Source organism: Plectropomus leopardus, chromosome 17 (genome assembly GCF_026936395.1).
Source record: "Plectropomus leopardus strain MGB_pleo_1.0 chromosome 17, ASM2693639v1, whole genome shotgun sequence".
Lineage (NCBI taxonomy): Eukaryota > Metazoa > Chordata > Actinopteri > Perciformes > Serranidae > Plectropomus > Plectropomus leopardus.
In genome coordinates, this window is record NC_142192.1 from 33,084,637 (window position 1) to 33,100,548 (window position 15,912).

The following is a 15,912-nucleotide window of genomic DNA, read 5'->3' on the forward strand; positions in this document are numbered from 1 at the left end:
CATATTATTAAATAATGGATGATTGTACATATTGAGAACGTTTGGTACTCTAAATACATTCTGATGCCAATACTTTTCTTATATTTGTGGTACTTTTATTTATTTTATAATTTTTTTTAAACTTATTTAAACTGTTATTTTTCTTACTTTAGTCTTTACTATAATTTAGATTTATTATTCTAATCTTTTGACATATTTTCATGAAACATTTTGTGGTCCATTTATTTATCTTATAAACTAGATTTTAAATTTGTCTGTCATATTATTTATCTTGCTTTATTCTTGAATTTTACTCAGTTTTATTTTTTAACGTCTTTTGACGTATTTTTATTCATATTTTTTTGGTAATTTATCAGTTAGTTTTTAAACTTGTCTGTGCTGTTATTAAACCTGCCTGTCGTGCTATTAATCTTACATTATTATTTAATTTAATTTGGTTTTATTGTTTCTCATCTTTTGACTGTAAGGCAAGTTGAATAACATTTGTATATGATAAGGTGCTATATAAATAAACTTGCTTTACTTTTTAATTTAAGCAAGACTTTTACTTGTAACTGTGTATTTGGAGACTGTGGTATTAATACTTTTTATAAAATAAAAGATCTCTGTACTTCTCTCACCAATACAGTAAACTGTAGACACAAATATATATTTTTTTCTGTTAGACATCAGTAAACGTCCAGTTGAATCATAATATACAAACACCTAATGCATTATTTAATTCAAGAATATATTTAATTACACATTGATTAGTCTGTCTAACCACCCTGATAACTGTTAGCTCAAAGCTAACTCTGTTTTTCAGAGTGAGGTATAAAATCAGCTGACTTTCTACTTTATGTTTAACAAAATTAAGATTTAAATATAACTTTAGATGACAGCTAATGTGGTTTAAAGTTGTTCTCGCTGAGTTGTTAACGTGTTAACTGATCGAGAACAAAACAAGAAGCAACACAGCTTTGACAGATTTAGCTCAGTCTGTTAGCATGCTAAGTTAGCAAGCTATAAGCTAATTTAAAAACACATCCAAACAGTGTAGCCACGGAGCATGCTACATGCTAAAGATTACTGCCTTCACGCGTACTTTCTGTCCACTTATTTACACTTAAGGTGTTAAAAACAAACTGTGGGTGAGATTTTTTTCTGCAGAAATGTTCCTGCTGCTCACAGCAGCTAGCCCCCCTCCCTCAACATGCAGCTACCACTGCTAACATGCTAACGGTTAGCCTAGCAGCTACTCAATGACTTCATTAACTCTGATATTCACTTAACATAACAGAGCGGCCGTCCGCTTACCTTATCCGAGCCTTTTATATGCCACGTAAATACTTATTCCGGAAAAATTCCGCGTTTAAACGGCGTTTTTCCCCGAAAATAATGAGTGAATCAGTGGTCTTAGTGTGCTGGCTGATGTTTGCTGTTAGTTGGCTCCGGGCACACCGTGTGGGTCTATTTGCGCCACGGTATCCCTCCGCCAGCTCCATTCTATGCCTGCAAATGTAGGCGGAGGGATATCTGCAACATGGCAGTCACATTCATCTTTTTAAATACTTTAAGCTAAATTCACTTCCTCGTTATTTGTCGTTTTCTCGGTAATAAACGTGCGCTTCGTCTTCTTAGAGACGCCATCAATAATGAGCAGTTAGTGTCGAACATCTGCGTGCTAACAGTGGCTAGCATGCTAACGTTATACAACCACAAAGTTGCACAAACTTCGAAAAGTTGTCGGAAAACGCGACTCATAAATAGCGTGTGTGGTGGAAACTGTTACATAACAGCTTAAATAATCTGATAAAACTGTAATAACCGCAAACTAACACGTTTTGGGGTTTTATTGTAAAAGGCTAACACTGTCATTTAGCTCTATCGACTTTTAGCATCGGCTAATGTTACAAAACTTTGGCGGATTTCCAACACTTGACTAACAGAAAGCTGCTAACCTCCAAATAAACGTGATAACGAAACACTATAAAGAAACACCAACAATGCAAACTACACGCCCGATATATCCACGTTATTACAGTCTAAGTTTATCAACGAAAATATCCCAATTAAATAATTAATCTAATAAAAGCTAACGTCTGTTTATGGCTAAAACGAAGCTAACTCCAACATACACGTGAAACGGATAATTAATCTAGAAATTGTGCCCCAAATAAAACACTATCATTAAATTTACATTATAACGTCAATAATTACAAACACAGCTTAGTTTAATGTCCATGTTTTTGTAGAAATACACATAGTTAGCTTTAAATATGTGGCTAACAGCTGTTTGCTAGCTAACAACTAGCTAACCAATTTTTGGTTGTAAAAACGTTCTGAGAATGTTACAGTGCAATGTTTAAACTCTGAGTAATGTTTTCAGAGGTTTCCTTAAAGTTAGGGTATTAACATTGTAAAAATGTTTAAAATTAGTTTTTTGTTTTTTATCATATTGAATTATATCACATTTTCATTAAATGTTGTGTACTCTCAGTCGTCAACAACAGGTTCTGCATGTTACTTTGAAAATGTTCTTCCTTTGTTCTCATGTAACATTGTGGGAACGTTTTATAAAAGAACATTGTATGAATTGTCACTTCTCAACATCACCAAAACATCCTCAGAATATTGCAGTTGAAACGTTCGGTCTCAGTTGGTATTTAACCTCACAGGAACATTATTTTTGAAATGTTAAACATCCTTAAAATGTTTTCTGAACATTAGTGAAATGTGTTCTTTAAAACAGAATTGAAACTTGTTGGTGACTTTAGGGGAACGTTCTCCGCCAGCTGGGTTCCCCGCAGAACAGAAAGGGTTTCTCCCCTTTTTTGACGCTTTATTAGCCTACAAATTAGTTAAACAATAAATTTAATAAATTTAGTTAGCTTGTTAAGTGAAAACATTCATTCTTTTCAGTTGTGATTTGTTTCTCCAATTATGTTATATTATTATCTAATATGAAAACAAAATGGTAGAGATACAATGAAACACTGAGAATATTTATAATTTATCTTATTGATTTCAGGACAGTTGAGTTGGTTTCCACATTTGTGATCACATGGACATGGAAAACATGATCCTGTTTCCCAGGCCTGGAAAAGTCATGGAACTTTAAATGCAGTTAATTTTAACCGTAATCTTCCATGGATAATCTGAATTAAGCATTTATTGTCTAACTGCTGAGGTAAGGGACTGTTCTCTATTTGTCAGACATAGGAGGGTGCAGCTATGTTTTTGTTTGTTTTTACTCTGCCCAAAGATTTATTTTTTCCAGCAATTTTATTGTAATTCCTTATTATTATAATTATTGGGCCATTTTTTAATTAAATTGCTGATCCATGTGGTGTTTTTAAAGAAAGAAAGCTCATTTGTTCAGGTTTCTAAGGGTTAATTCTCAATACAAAATATATAACACATCCAGAAATTCCCCTAGTTGGTTTAAAAATTCAAACTAATAAATCTTTAATTTTATCATGTTGAAATCAGATACTTCAAACCCTTAAAAGTTATTGACATCAGTTTACTTTAAATTAATGGAAAAGTACAAAAAAATTATCAGAAGATTTGTTCTTACAAAGGACATTAAATAGTAGTAGTTAATAAAAGTTCATTAATTGTTTTTTTTTAATTAATTAAAAATAAATAACAAAAGTTAATATCAAAAACAAGACTAACAAAACTTGGAAACTGCTTAAAACTATAATAATGCTGTAACAATGTTAATTATGCAAATATAATAGGCCTAATTAAAAATAGCTTTCCCTTGACAATTCCAGTTTTTTTTTAAATTTTCAAACTAAATTCTAAACTTAATAAATTCTTGCAATTTGAGGAATGTTTGAACCAATGAACCAAGTGGCTCACGTTTCTTTTTTGTAAATAAAGTGCACCGATTGCTCAGAGTTCAAAGTCTAAAATCTTGTGTCTGCATCTGAAAACATAAAAAAAGTGATGCTGCCTCAGATCTCAAAGGGTTAAATACGTGTAAACTTCTGTAAACTAAGTCATATTTATTTTGCTTTTACTGTAAACATCGTGTGTGTATCATTTGTCTTTTTTGTGTTTAAATTTTAGTAATAAATGAAAACATTAGACGTGACACTGACAAATTCACAGCCATTATGAGACGAACATTTTCCAGGAAGCGTCTTTAGTTTCGGGTGTGTGGCTCTTAAAAGAGCCGTTGTTGTTGTTGTTGTTGTTGTTGTTGTTTGGGGGCAGCTCCCGGTGTTTGTTTACTTCTTGCTGGCGGGCTTCTCGCTCTTCTTGGGCAGCAGGACGGCCTGGATGTTGGGCAGCACGCCGCCCTGAGCGATGGTCACTCCGCCCAGCAGCTTGTTGAGCTCCTCGTCGTTGCGGACCGCCAGCTGCAGGTGTCTGGGGATGATCCGGGTCTTCTTGTTGTCGCGGGCCGCGTTCCCGGCCAGCTCCAGGATCTCAGCGGTCAGGTACTCCAGCACCGCCGCCAGGTACACCGGAGCTCCGGCGCCGACCCGCTGAGCGTAGTTCCCCTTCCGCAGCAGCCTGTGGACGCGACCCACCGGGAACTGCAGCCCGGCACGAGAGGAGCGGGTCTTCGCCTTGGCCCTGGTTTTACCGGCACCTTTACCACCGCGTGCAGACATCTTTCGAGGTGTTCGTTTGTTTCCCGACTGTAGAAAACTGTAATAACATGCCGCCAAAACCAGGTTTATATCACCGCCGAGCTGCTCTCCGATTGGTCAGAGTGAGCGGTATGTACAATCGGCCAATCAGAACAAAGCTCGCGTCAGTTTTCTCTTCCGCTTTATTACTCCTTCAAAATAAAAAAAATAAAAACACACCTGGAGGTACATGAAGGAGACGTGAATAAATATAGAAAAAGGAAAATAGAGACATTGATTTAGTTAATAATAATAATCTTCATACATGCGAAATTATTATCTATGCATCTGTTTATATTATGTTAAGTTGTGTTACATGTTTTAAACTATATAATAATACTTTGAAAAGATATGTTTGCATTTTTATCATATTTCGTTCTTGATAATTACAATTTATATATATACATACATACACACACACACACACACACACACACACAGTGTTTGTATGTAAGTTATGGTTGACGTTAAGTTTTAATCATTCGTATTTTAATTTTTTTCCTATTCTATGTGGAAGCTCATCAGAGCAGATGTTTGTCACTCTTTGTGTTACTCGTGTTTGTTTGTGTGAAGTTATGATGTTGTGATTTTGATGATGACAGTCTGAGATATGCAGGTGAACAGCAGTAACATTTCATGTTTCAGTACATGATCCCTTATTAACTGTCTTTACTTTCACACCGTATATTATGTGCACAAAAATATTACGTGATAAAGAATAAAAAGCGCGTTGAAGTTTAGGAAGTCTGTCTTCAGTTTGAAGGGTGTGGCTCTTAAAAGAGCCGTTGTGTTTGTTTATTTTGGCGGGTCCGCGACGGTTTAGCCTCCGAAGCCGTACAGGGTGCGGCCCTGCCTCTTCAGCGCGTACACCACGTCCATGGCGGTCACCGTCTTCCTCTTGGCGTGCTCGGTGTAGGTGACGGCGTCCCGGATCACGTTCTCCAGGAACACCTTCAGCACCCCGCGGGTCTCCTCGTAGATCAGACCGGAGATCCGCTTCACTCCGCCGCGGCGAGCCAGACGACGGATGGCGGGTTTGGTGATCCCCTGGATATTATCGCGGAGAACTTTACGGTGACGCTTCGCGCCTCCTTTTCCGAGTCCTTTACCGCCTTTTCCTCTTCCGCTCATTCTGCTGGTTCGGTTGAAGTGACTGAGTCTGCTGCCGCCAGAAAAACACGCGAAACTTATATTCAAACTGCGGACGTAAAGGAGAACATCTGACCGAGTCTCAGTGGGCGGGGCCAAACTCAACCTCAACATTTACAGAAGCTGGAAATTACTTTTTACTTTTGATTAAAATTCATATACATTTTATTACATATAATAATAATAATAATAATAATAATAATAATAATAATAATAGTTACAAAAAACATACAAAAGAACAGATTCACTGTTTTTTTTTGTTTCGCTCTTTATTGATCTTTATCTATTATTGACTATTAAATCTATACATTTTAGTCTGTTTCAGTTTTACTACTTCATTTATCATTTTACTATTTTAACATATTACTTTATTATTTAGCCCACTTTGTGCTGTTTTAATGTCATTTACCTACTATTTACAGTTGGTGTGTTATAGTTATGTATATTTTATTATTACTATTACAATTTTATTATCCATTTTCTTACTTATTTATTCATTTATACATAGGAGGATAGAAATTGATAAGTTTTATCCTGCCTCTGGTGTTTCCTCACTAATGGTAGTGTTTCCTCAGTACCTGGTTTGAATGAGTACTCCTCGTTTTCTTGTATGAAGCACTTTGTATTACTGTCTGTTTGTATCAGAATCAGGTTTTATTGCTAAGTACACTTACATTTACAAGCAATTTAACTTAATTTAATTTGACTTAAATCAAATAAAATAATAATAAAAATATAACATGAAGAACTTCTATTACTATTACTACTATTGTTTTTTATTATACTGGTAAAAGTACAGTAATGTCCATCAAATCTGTTTTTATAAATTTATACTTTAAATTACACAGAAAAAAATTCAAATAAATGAATAAATATATATATATTAAATCCTTTATTTTCAGCACTTTTTTATTTTACTGATTTTTGGGCCATATGTTAAGCAACTTCCAGCCGTCCCCCTACATTTTTAAGGAATTCTAACATTTTGCTCAGGTTTCAAGCGGTTAATTTGATTTTGAGTTGGACAGGACTGCGCTGATTGGTCCAGGCCGGAGAGTGCGCGCGCTGTTGCTGCTCGACTATTGGACAAAAAGAATTTAAAAAAGTAAACCGCTCCTCTTCAGCGGCTGATCTGAAGTCAGAATTTTAAAAAAATAAAAGACATCTGACTCTTATTTTGAAACCGAGAATAAAAGACAAATATTTATTTTACTATTATTAGTTTACAGAAAATATCAAAATGTCACTGTATTTTTTTAACTTTATATTATTTTTGTGACTATGTAATATATTTGTGTTCAACTGTAAACCTGATGAAATTAAATATTAATCACATTTTATTTTCAACTAATTTTGTCATTGTGTATTACGTATGTGTTCATACATATTCAGACATCAAATATTAATTCAAGTCTGTTTTTTATTAAATTAAAAAATACTAATTTTTAATTTCCATTATTTCTTTAATTGTGAATTTTTTATATATTTAAATGTAAATCTATTGAAATTAAATATTAATTCAGGGTTTTTTATTTAATTGAAATTAAAATAATTTCAAAAATTCATTATATATTATTTTGTGATTTGTAAAAATAAAGCAAGTGAAAAACGATCATATTACATAGTAAAAATTAGGTTAAAAAGTTTTTCATTTTTTTTTATCATTTCATCATTTTTGAGGATTTTCCTGTTTTTTTAAAACCTTCTTCATTTTCTTTTTTTTCTTTTATTTATAAATATTAATGTAATTTTATTATACTTTTTAATAATTTCTTGGTCATTATTTTTTTAAATGTTTAGTTTGCCTCGATTTCAAAGAGGAAACAACTTATTTAAAAAAACAAAACAAAACGTCTAAATGCGTACTTACGTATGCGCATTACGTACAACGTAACGACGTCCCTAACCCGGAAGTAGGCTGGTAGCGGAGTTGTTGTCGCAGCAGCTGTTTTTGGGCTGAAAATCTGCCCGCAGATCGACACAGACGCTCCTCAGCGGCTGCTGTTCTGTTGTTGTTGTTGTTGTTGTTGTTGTTGTTGTTTACTCTCTGCGTCGCCACCATGAACGTGACGCTCGCGGTGAAGCAGTACGTCTCGAAGATGATCGAGAACAGCGGGCCCGGGATGAAGGTGCTGCTGATGGACCGAGAGACGGTGAGGCTGCGGGCAGGAGGGGGTTAACAGCGCACTGTGCACGCTTTATACTGCTGCTTTTATGTACTTATACTGTTAATACACCGCCGACAGCCCAGTCATACTGCTGTATTTACTGTGAATATAAGTACATACAAATACTCCGTCTGTTTGAAATATTATTCATGTTATTCATCTTCAGCCTGAACTATAGACTTTATATACAGATATATATTATTATTATATATGAGATACATGAGTCTTTATGTACAGTTTTGGTTTGAACTGCAGCTGAAGAGTCAACAGGGTTCATATTTTTAATTTAAAACACTTTTAAACAGACATTTTAGATCCTGAATACAGACATTAAATATAAATAATGATTGATTACGCAGAGCGGGTTAATCAGGAGAAAATAACATGATACACGCCTCCGTGAGGACATTATCATGCTGTTATTGGTGCTCTCACTAAATACTGAGGGACTGTCATTTATTTATCAGAGGAGGTGGAGGCTGGGGTGTGACTTTTTATTTTATGGGTTTTTCTATTTTTTAAAATAATAATATATTTTTTAAAATTATTTTTATTTTAAAAAATTTAATATTTGAGTTTTTACGTGTTTTTGGAATAATTTTAAGGTGTGTGTGTGTGTGTGTGTGTATTTGTCCCCCCGCTTTTTATATTTTGAGTCTTGGATTTTTAAATAATTTTAAATAATTATTTATTATTAGAGTTTTTTGTTGGGAGATTTTTAAAATGTTTTTAATGCTTTTGAGTTTTTTTAGGTGTTTTTTTATGTCTTTTATGTGTTTTTCTTTTTCACTTTATCTTGATGCTTTTGATGTTTCTTGTCGATCACTTTGAATCACCTCTCAGCCGAAATATGCTCTGTGTCTGTGTGTGTGTGTGTGTGTGTGTGTGTGTGTGTGTGTGTGTGTGTGTGTGTGTGTGTGTGTGTGTTCAGACCAGTATAGTGAGCGTGGTCTACACTCAGTCTGAGATCCTGCAGAAGGAGGTTTACCTGTTTGAACGCATCGACTCTCAGAACAGAGACAGCATGAAACACCTGAAGGCCATCTGCTTCCTGAGACCCACCAAGGTACAACACCGTCCACCTGTCCACCTGTCCACCTGTCTGTCCACCTGTCCACCCGTCCACCTGTCCACCCGTCTGTCCACCTGTCCACCCGTCCACCTGTCTGTCCGTGTTTACATATCGATAAACATGCCGTCTGTCCGTCTGTGTTTTCTGCAGGAGAACGTGGAACATCTGATCCAGGAGCTGCGGAGACCAAAATACAGCGTCTATTTCATCTGTAAGACACGTTAACTCTTTAATGTCCGGCCAGAATAAACGTCCACAAAATTAGGTTAGAAAAGTCACGGAGAACAGACGGTGCAGAAGCTGCCTGAAAATCAGCATATTTTAACGTTTTCTGTCGTCTGCACATTAATGCTGCTGATCGATCCTTCTGCACACGTTTAAAAGAAACATTTTGATTTAATGTAAAAATAAATAAATGTTATATATATATATATATATATATATATATATATATATATGATAATATATACAGGGTTCATACAGGTGTGAAAGAAGTCATGAATTTACAAATAGCAATTTTCCAAACCTGGAAAAGTTTTGAAAGAGTTTTGCTTCACAACCATGTATAATAACACATGTTCAAGGACCATCCGGAAATTTGAAAATATTATTTTATCATTATTTTTTGGTTTATTCCTAAAAGTTTGGAAGTTAAAAAAAAAGTACATTTGTTAAAAAACAAACATGGCGTCACGTTTTCAAATAAAAAGTTGCAGTAAAATGAATACAAACAAAAGTCCAAAATTGACAACATTTTGTCTTTAAAAATATTCTGGTTGGGTTTTTTTTTCCATGAATTTTTTTGGGGATTTTTAACGGAAACATTCCTTCAAAAGTTTAATAAAAAAAAGATTTGACATGCCTGCTGCCTCATAAATAACAAACAGTCCCTTAGTAATATTTGAGTGTTCATTATTTGTTTCATAAATAATAAACATATAAAAAAGTTATTATGCAGTTTTGACAAAGAGCTGACTCGGACGTTTCTGAGATTGTTCAAAATCTGCCTCAAAGTCCTGGAAAAGTCTTGGAAAGTTATTGAAAGTTATTGGTAAAAATGTGTATGAACCCTGATTTACATCATCACCTGACTCTGTGTGTGTGTGTGTGTGTGTGTGTGTGTGTGTGTGTGTGTGTGTGTGTGTGTTTCAGACTTCAGTAATGTGATCAGTAAGAGTGAGATCAAAGCTCTGGCTGAGGCTGATGAACAGGAAGTGGTGGCTGAAGTCCAGGTGAGTCTGTGGTCCTACCTGTCGTCTCCAGCAGGGAGCGTCTCCGTCTCCGTCTCCGTCTCTGTCTCCGTCCTTGTTTTCTGTCTTCAGCTGAAACAAACAAACAAACATCACAAGTCAGTCAATATAAAACTGATACGTTATCAATAAATATTAATTCTGTATTTAAAACAAACAGTTTGTGAGACATTTTCTGCTTTTTTCAGTTTAAAGTCTTTTTTAAATAAATTACAGTAACTGAGAGTAAGAGTGTGTGTGTCTGCGTGTGTGTGTGTGTGTGTGTGTGTGTGTGTGTGTGTGTCTGTCTCTCTCTGCAGGAGTTTTATGGAGACTTCATCGCAGTGAATCCTCACCTTTTCTCCCTGAACCTGCAGGGAGTCGCCAGGGTGAGAAACTACAAACTCTTCGGTCTTTTTGAACAAACAGAAATGTAACCGTTAATCACATTTTAAGGGAGCGTTTGTTAAGTTAAATAGTTTTTTAATTACTGAGGAGGAACTTAAGTTGATTATTGTGGCTTAGAGGAGGGACGAGCAGCTTTAAATGGTTGTATTTTGTATTTATTTTACTGCTGATTTCAAAAGGAAACACGGCTTTCAAAGCTGTGTGTGTTTTGTTTAAAAATCACTGAAATCACAAAATCTATCAAAACTGTGAAAACTTTTTTCTCCTGATTTTTTTTTTTTTTTACTTTTTCTTTTCCATTAAATTTTGGCTTTTTTTTTGCTTAAGAAATGTTTGTTTTTTATTAAAAGAAAATGAAAAAAATTGGACAAAAAGGCATTTTTCTTCCTTAAATAGTTTAAATGGGTCTTTTTTTGTGATTTTTGTTTCTTTAAAATTTGTTGCTTTTTTTTATAAAAACATTTCGTCTTGATTTTTTCCCCCTTTTTAAAAAAAATTAAATTTGTGTTTTTTTCTTATATTTGACTTTTTCCTTAAAAAAATCTCAATAATTTTTTTTGTTGTTGTTGTTTTCATCTTGTGAAATATTAAATGTGTGTGTGTGTGTGTGTGTGTGTGTCCGTCAGGGTCGGAGCTGGGAGCCCTCCATGTTGTCTCGCTGTACTCAGGGTCTGACCTCCGTCCTGCTCGCTCTGAAGAAATGTCCAATGATCCGCTACCAGCTGTCCTCCGACATGTCCAAACGCCTCGCAGAGAGCGTCTGTTTACTGCAACACACACACACACACACACACACACACACACACACACACACACACACACACACACACACACACACACACACACACACACACACACACACACACACACACACACACCTCCCCGTCAAACGTTAACCTCCGTTATCCGTCTGACAGCAAATCATCACGAAGGAGTACGAGCTGTTTGACTTCAGGAAGACCGAAGTTCCTCCTCTGCTGCTGATCCTCGACCGCAGCGACGACGCCATCACGCCGCTGCTCAACCAGGTGACCAATCACAGAGCGCCACAGTGTGACATCATCAGCAGACACAGTCACAAGTTTCCTGAGTGAAAACGATGATTTCCTTTTGCTGTTAAATCAGCTTTTAGTGACAGAAAGACGCTTTTTATGTGCTGATGTTTACTGTGTTTATTGTGTTGTTGTGTTGTGTTGGTGTTTATTGTGTTGTTGTGTTGATGTTTATTGTGTTGTTGTGTTGGTGTTTATTGTGTTGTTGTGTTGGTGTTTATTGTGTTGTTGTGTTGGTGTTTATTGTGTTGTTGTGTTGGTGTTTATTGTGTTGTTGTGTTGGTGTTTATTGTGTTGTTGTGTTGATGTTTATTGTGTTGTTGTGTTGATGTTTATTGTGTTGTTGTGTTGGTGTTTATTGTGTTGTTGTGTTGGTGTTTATTGTGTTGTTGTGTTGATGTTTATTGTGTTGTTGTGTTGGTGTTTATTGTGTTGTTGTGTTGGTGTTTATTGTGTTGTTGTGTTGGTGTTTATTGTGTTGTTGTGTTGGTGTTTATTGTGTTGTTGTGTTGGTGTTTATTGTGTTGTTGTGTTGGTGTTTATTGTGTTGTTGTGTCTCTGCAGTGGACGTACCAGGCGATGGTCCACGAGCTTCTGGGTCTGAACAACAACCGGATCGACCTCTCCAGAGTGCCGGGGATCAGCAAAGACCTGAAGGAGGTGGTTCTGTCTGCGGAGAACGACGAGTTTTACGCCAACGTGAGTCTCGTCAGAAAACAGAGAAGAACCAATAAACACACTTCGAGCTTCGGATAATTAACCTGTGTGTGTGTGTGTGTGTGTGTGTGTGTGTGTGTGTGTGTGTGCGTGTGTGTGTACATCAGAACTTGTACCTGAATTTCGGAGAAATCGGCACCAACATTAAAAACCTGATGGAAGATTTCCAGAAGAAGAAACCGAAAGAACAACAGAAGCTGGAGTCCATCAGTGACATGAAGGTCAGAGGGACGGACAACTGAGGGACAGACAGACAGGAGGGACAGACAGACAGACAGACAGGAGGGACAGACAGACAGACAGACAGACAGACAGACAGACAGACAGACAGGAGGGACAGACAGACAGACAGGAGGGACAGACAGACAGGTGTTTGTGTCCTCCAAGTGCATCACCTGTCTCTTTCTTGTCTTTCTTTGTCTCTCCTGTCTGTCTCTCTCTCTCTCCTATCTGTCTTCTGTCTGTCCCTCCCCTGTCCTTTTGTCTCCTGTCTGTCCTCAGGCTTTTGTAGATAACTATCCTCAGTTTAAGAAGATGTCGGGCACCGTGTCCAAACACGTGACAGTGGTCGGCGAGTTGTCTCGTCTGGTGTCGGAGCGTCAGCTGATGGAGGTGTCGGAGGTGGAGCAGGAGCTGTCCTGTCAGAACGACCACTCCAACGCCCAGCAGGTAACGACCACAATCCCACCGCCACGATCACACCGCCACGATCACACCGCCACGATCACACCGCCACAACCTCACTGCCACGATCACACCGCCACAACCTCACCGCCACGATCACGCCGCCACAACCTCACCGCCACGATCACACCGCCACGACCTCACCACCATCAACCTCACCGCCACGACCTCACTGCCACGACCTCACCGCCACGACCTCACCGCCACGACCTCACCGCCACGACCTCACCGCCACGACCTCACCGCCACGACCTCACTGCCACGACCTCACCGCCACGACCACACCGCCACGACCTCACCGCCACGACCTCACCGCCATGACCTCGACACAACTTCACCACAACCTCACTGCCACGACCTCACCACGACCTCACCGCCACAACCTCACCACCGTGATCACACCACCATTACCTCACAGCTGATGAGTTTGTGTGGCGGCTCGTCTCGCCGCCCGCCCTGCTTCCTGTTTGTCTCAGAGCGTCCGCCGGCTGCTGCAGAACCCTCGTCTGTCCGAGCTGGACGCCGTCCGTCTGGTCATGCTCTACGCTCTGAGATACGAACGCCACAGCAGCAGCATCCTGCCGGCGCTGATGGACGAGCTGAGCCGGCGAGGAGTGTCCGAGCGCCACCGCAGGGTGACGACTTCCATAACAATGATTCAGTTATAATTTTACTTCAACTTTTTACAGATTTTGTTGCTAACTTTTCAGTAATTTCTTCAAGTTTCTCATTTCCTTCTTTTAATGTTTTAAAAGGTTAAAGGTCAGTGTGTGTGTGTGTGTGTGTGTGTGTGTGTGTGTCAGATGGTGAAGTCGGTGGTAGAATACGGAGGAAAGAGAGTCAGAGGAAGTGACCTCATCACGCCGACAGACGCCGTCGCCATCACCAAACAGTTCTTCAAAGGCCTCAAGGTACAAACACACACACACACACACACACACGCACATGCACAATCACCATAGCAACCAGTGAAACTACCTGACAGCCAGGTCCTGACTTTAACTACAAAGTCTCACTTTTTAGATATTTATTATTATTATTTATTATTTATTCGGGCTGTCAGCGTTAACACGTTAAAGTTTGTTCATAACTCGTTATTCAAAATAAATAAAATATAGATCCTGTTAACATTTCGTGCCAAGTTGCTCAATGGACTTTAAAACTGCTAAATAATGCACTTCAAAACATGATAAAAAAAAGTGTGTGTGTGTGTGTGTGTGTGTGTGTGTGTTTCTGTGGTTTTCAATGTGTGTGTGTGTGTTTTTCTGTGGTTATCAATGTGTGTGTGTGTGTGTGTGTGTGTGTGTGTGTGTTCAGGGTGTGGAGAACGTGTACACTCAGCATCAGCCTCTGCTTCACGACACTCTGGATCAGCTGATCAAAGGTCGACTGAAGGACAGTCAGTTCCCGTACCTGGGCCCCAGCAGCCTGAGAGACAGGTAACACACACACTCACACACACACACACACACACACACACACACACACACACACACACACACACACTCACTCAGAATGAGGACACATAAGGGCTCATGATGAAAAGATACTTCCTGTTAAATCTGAACGTCTTTAGCTTCACTTTTCTGAATCTTTGCTGTTATCCAGTTTAACGTGTGTGTGTGTATGTGCGTGCGTGCGTGCGTGCGTGCGTGCGTGCGTGCGTGCGTGCGTGCGTGCGTGCGTGTGTGTGTGTTACAGGCCTCAGGACATTGTGGTGTTTCTGATTGGTGGAGCCACATACGAAGAAGCTCTGACTGTTTACAACCTGAACCGCAGCACACCGGGAGTCCGCATCGTCCTCGGAGGAAGCTCCATCCACAACACCAAGAGGTCTCACACACACACACACACACACGATAAACACACACACACACACACACACACACACATACACACACCATAAACACCATAAACACAGATACATACACACACACAGATACACACACAAACACACACACACACACCATAAACACCATAAACACAGATACATACACACAGATACACACACACACACACACACACACACACACCATAAACACCATAAACACAGATACAGATACACACACACACACACCATAAACACAGAAACGCACACACACACCATAAACACACACACACACACACCATAAATATAGAAACACACACACACACACACAGATGCACACACTGTATCAGTATGAAAAAAACAAAGTATTTTAAATGCAGTTGCATTAAAGTAAAGTTGTGTATTTGTACCTGAGTGACGTCCGTGTGTGTGTGTGTTTGTTTCTCTCAGCTTCCTGGAGGAAGTGATGTCAGCGACGGGTCACGGCGGCGACAGAGCACAGGGAAGTGGTCGCCATGGCAGCAGGCGCTGAAGACGACAGTGAAAACTGCTGAGGCGACAGAATCGACATTCCCTCTCCTCTGTTCCTACGGCAACGGGGTGTGTGTGTTTAAAGGAACAGTTCAACATTTTCGTGGCCCCCCTCTGTGTGTGTGTGTGTGTGTGTGCGCCCCCTCTGTGTGTGTATGTGTGTGTTTAACGTGTTTGTGTGGCTTCCTGTCAAACTGAATGTTTATGTTAAAATTAAACACGAATAAAACAGAGAAATGACAAACTAAGTACATTTACTCTAGTACTGTGCTGAAGTATGAATTCCAGGTACTTGTACTTTACTTTCCATGCCACTTTATACTTTAACTGCATTTCAGAGGGAAATATTTTACTTTTTACTTCACTGCATTTGTCTGACAGCTTTAGTGACTTCGCAAATTAAGATTTTTGTATAAAAAACCAGGAGTTTATTATTTTGGAGGGGT

The 15,912-nt window shown here is 38.4% G+C and overlaps 3 protein-coding genes across 3 annotated transcripts; 1 reads left to right on the forward strand and 2 right to left on the reverse strand.

Annotated features, from left to right (window-relative positions):
• Positions 1-3,835: 3,835 nt before the first annotated feature.
• Positions 3,836-4,686, reverse strand: LOC121967037 (histone H2A-like). The gene has a single exon (XM_042517094.2). The coding sequence runs from the start codon at positions 4,608-4,610 to the stop codon at positions 4,221-4,223; it is 390 nt and encodes a 129-aa protein (XP_042373028.2). The 5' UTR covers positions 4,611-4,686; the 3' UTR covers positions 3,836-4,220.
• Positions 4,687-5,394: 708 nt separating this feature from the next.
• LOC148186735 (histone H4-like) lies at positions 5,395-5,931 on the reverse strand. The gene has a single exon (XM_088090858.1). The coding sequence runs from the start codon at positions 5,889-5,891 to the stop codon at positions 5,448-5,450; it is 444 nt and encodes a 147-aa protein (XP_087946984.1). The 5' UTR covers positions 5,892-5,931; the 3' UTR covers positions 5,395-5,447.
• A 1,730-nt stretch (positions 5,932-7,661) lies between these two features.
• Positions 7,662-15,714, forward strand: vps45 (vacuolar protein sorting 45 homolog). The gene is made up of 15 exons (XM_088090866.1): positions 7,662-7,930; positions 8,877-9,011; positions 9,168-9,228; positions 10,170-10,249; positions 10,567-10,635; positions 11,281-11,412; positions 11,572-11,682; positions 12,271-12,405; positions 12,531-12,644; positions 12,925-13,092; positions 13,584-13,742; positions 13,911-14,018; positions 14,425-14,546; positions 14,809-14,940; positions 15,386-15,714. The coding sequence occupies exons 1-15, from the start codon at positions 7,838-7,840 to the stop codon at positions 15,465-15,467; spliced, it is 1,701 nt and encodes a 566-aa protein (XP_087946992.1). The 5' UTR covers positions 7,662-7,837; the 3' UTR covers positions 15,468-15,714.
• The last annotated feature ends 198 nt before the right edge of the window (positions 15,715-15,912 follow it).

Coding starts and splice junctions, on each gene's coding strand:
- vps45 (XM_088090866.1), top strand. CDS start 7,838: ATGAACGTGACGCTCGCGGTGAAGCAGTACGTCTCGAAGATGATCGAG. Junction 9,229..10,169: donor ATACAGCGTCTATTTCATCT/GTAAGACACGTT, acceptor TGTGTGTTTCAG/ACTTCAGTAATGTGATCAGT. Junction 10,636..11,280: donor ACCTGCAGGGAGTCGCCAGG/GTGAGAAACTAC, acceptor TGTGTCCGTCAG/GGTCGGAGCTGGGAGCCCTC.
- LOC121967037 (XM_042517094.2), bottom strand. CDS start 4,610: ATGTCTGCACGCGGTGGTAAAGGTGCCGGTAAAACCAGGGCCAAGGCG.
- LOC148186735 (XM_088090858.1), bottom strand. CDS start 5,891: ATGTTGAGGTTGAGTTTGGCCCCGCCCACTGAGACTCGGTCAGATGTT.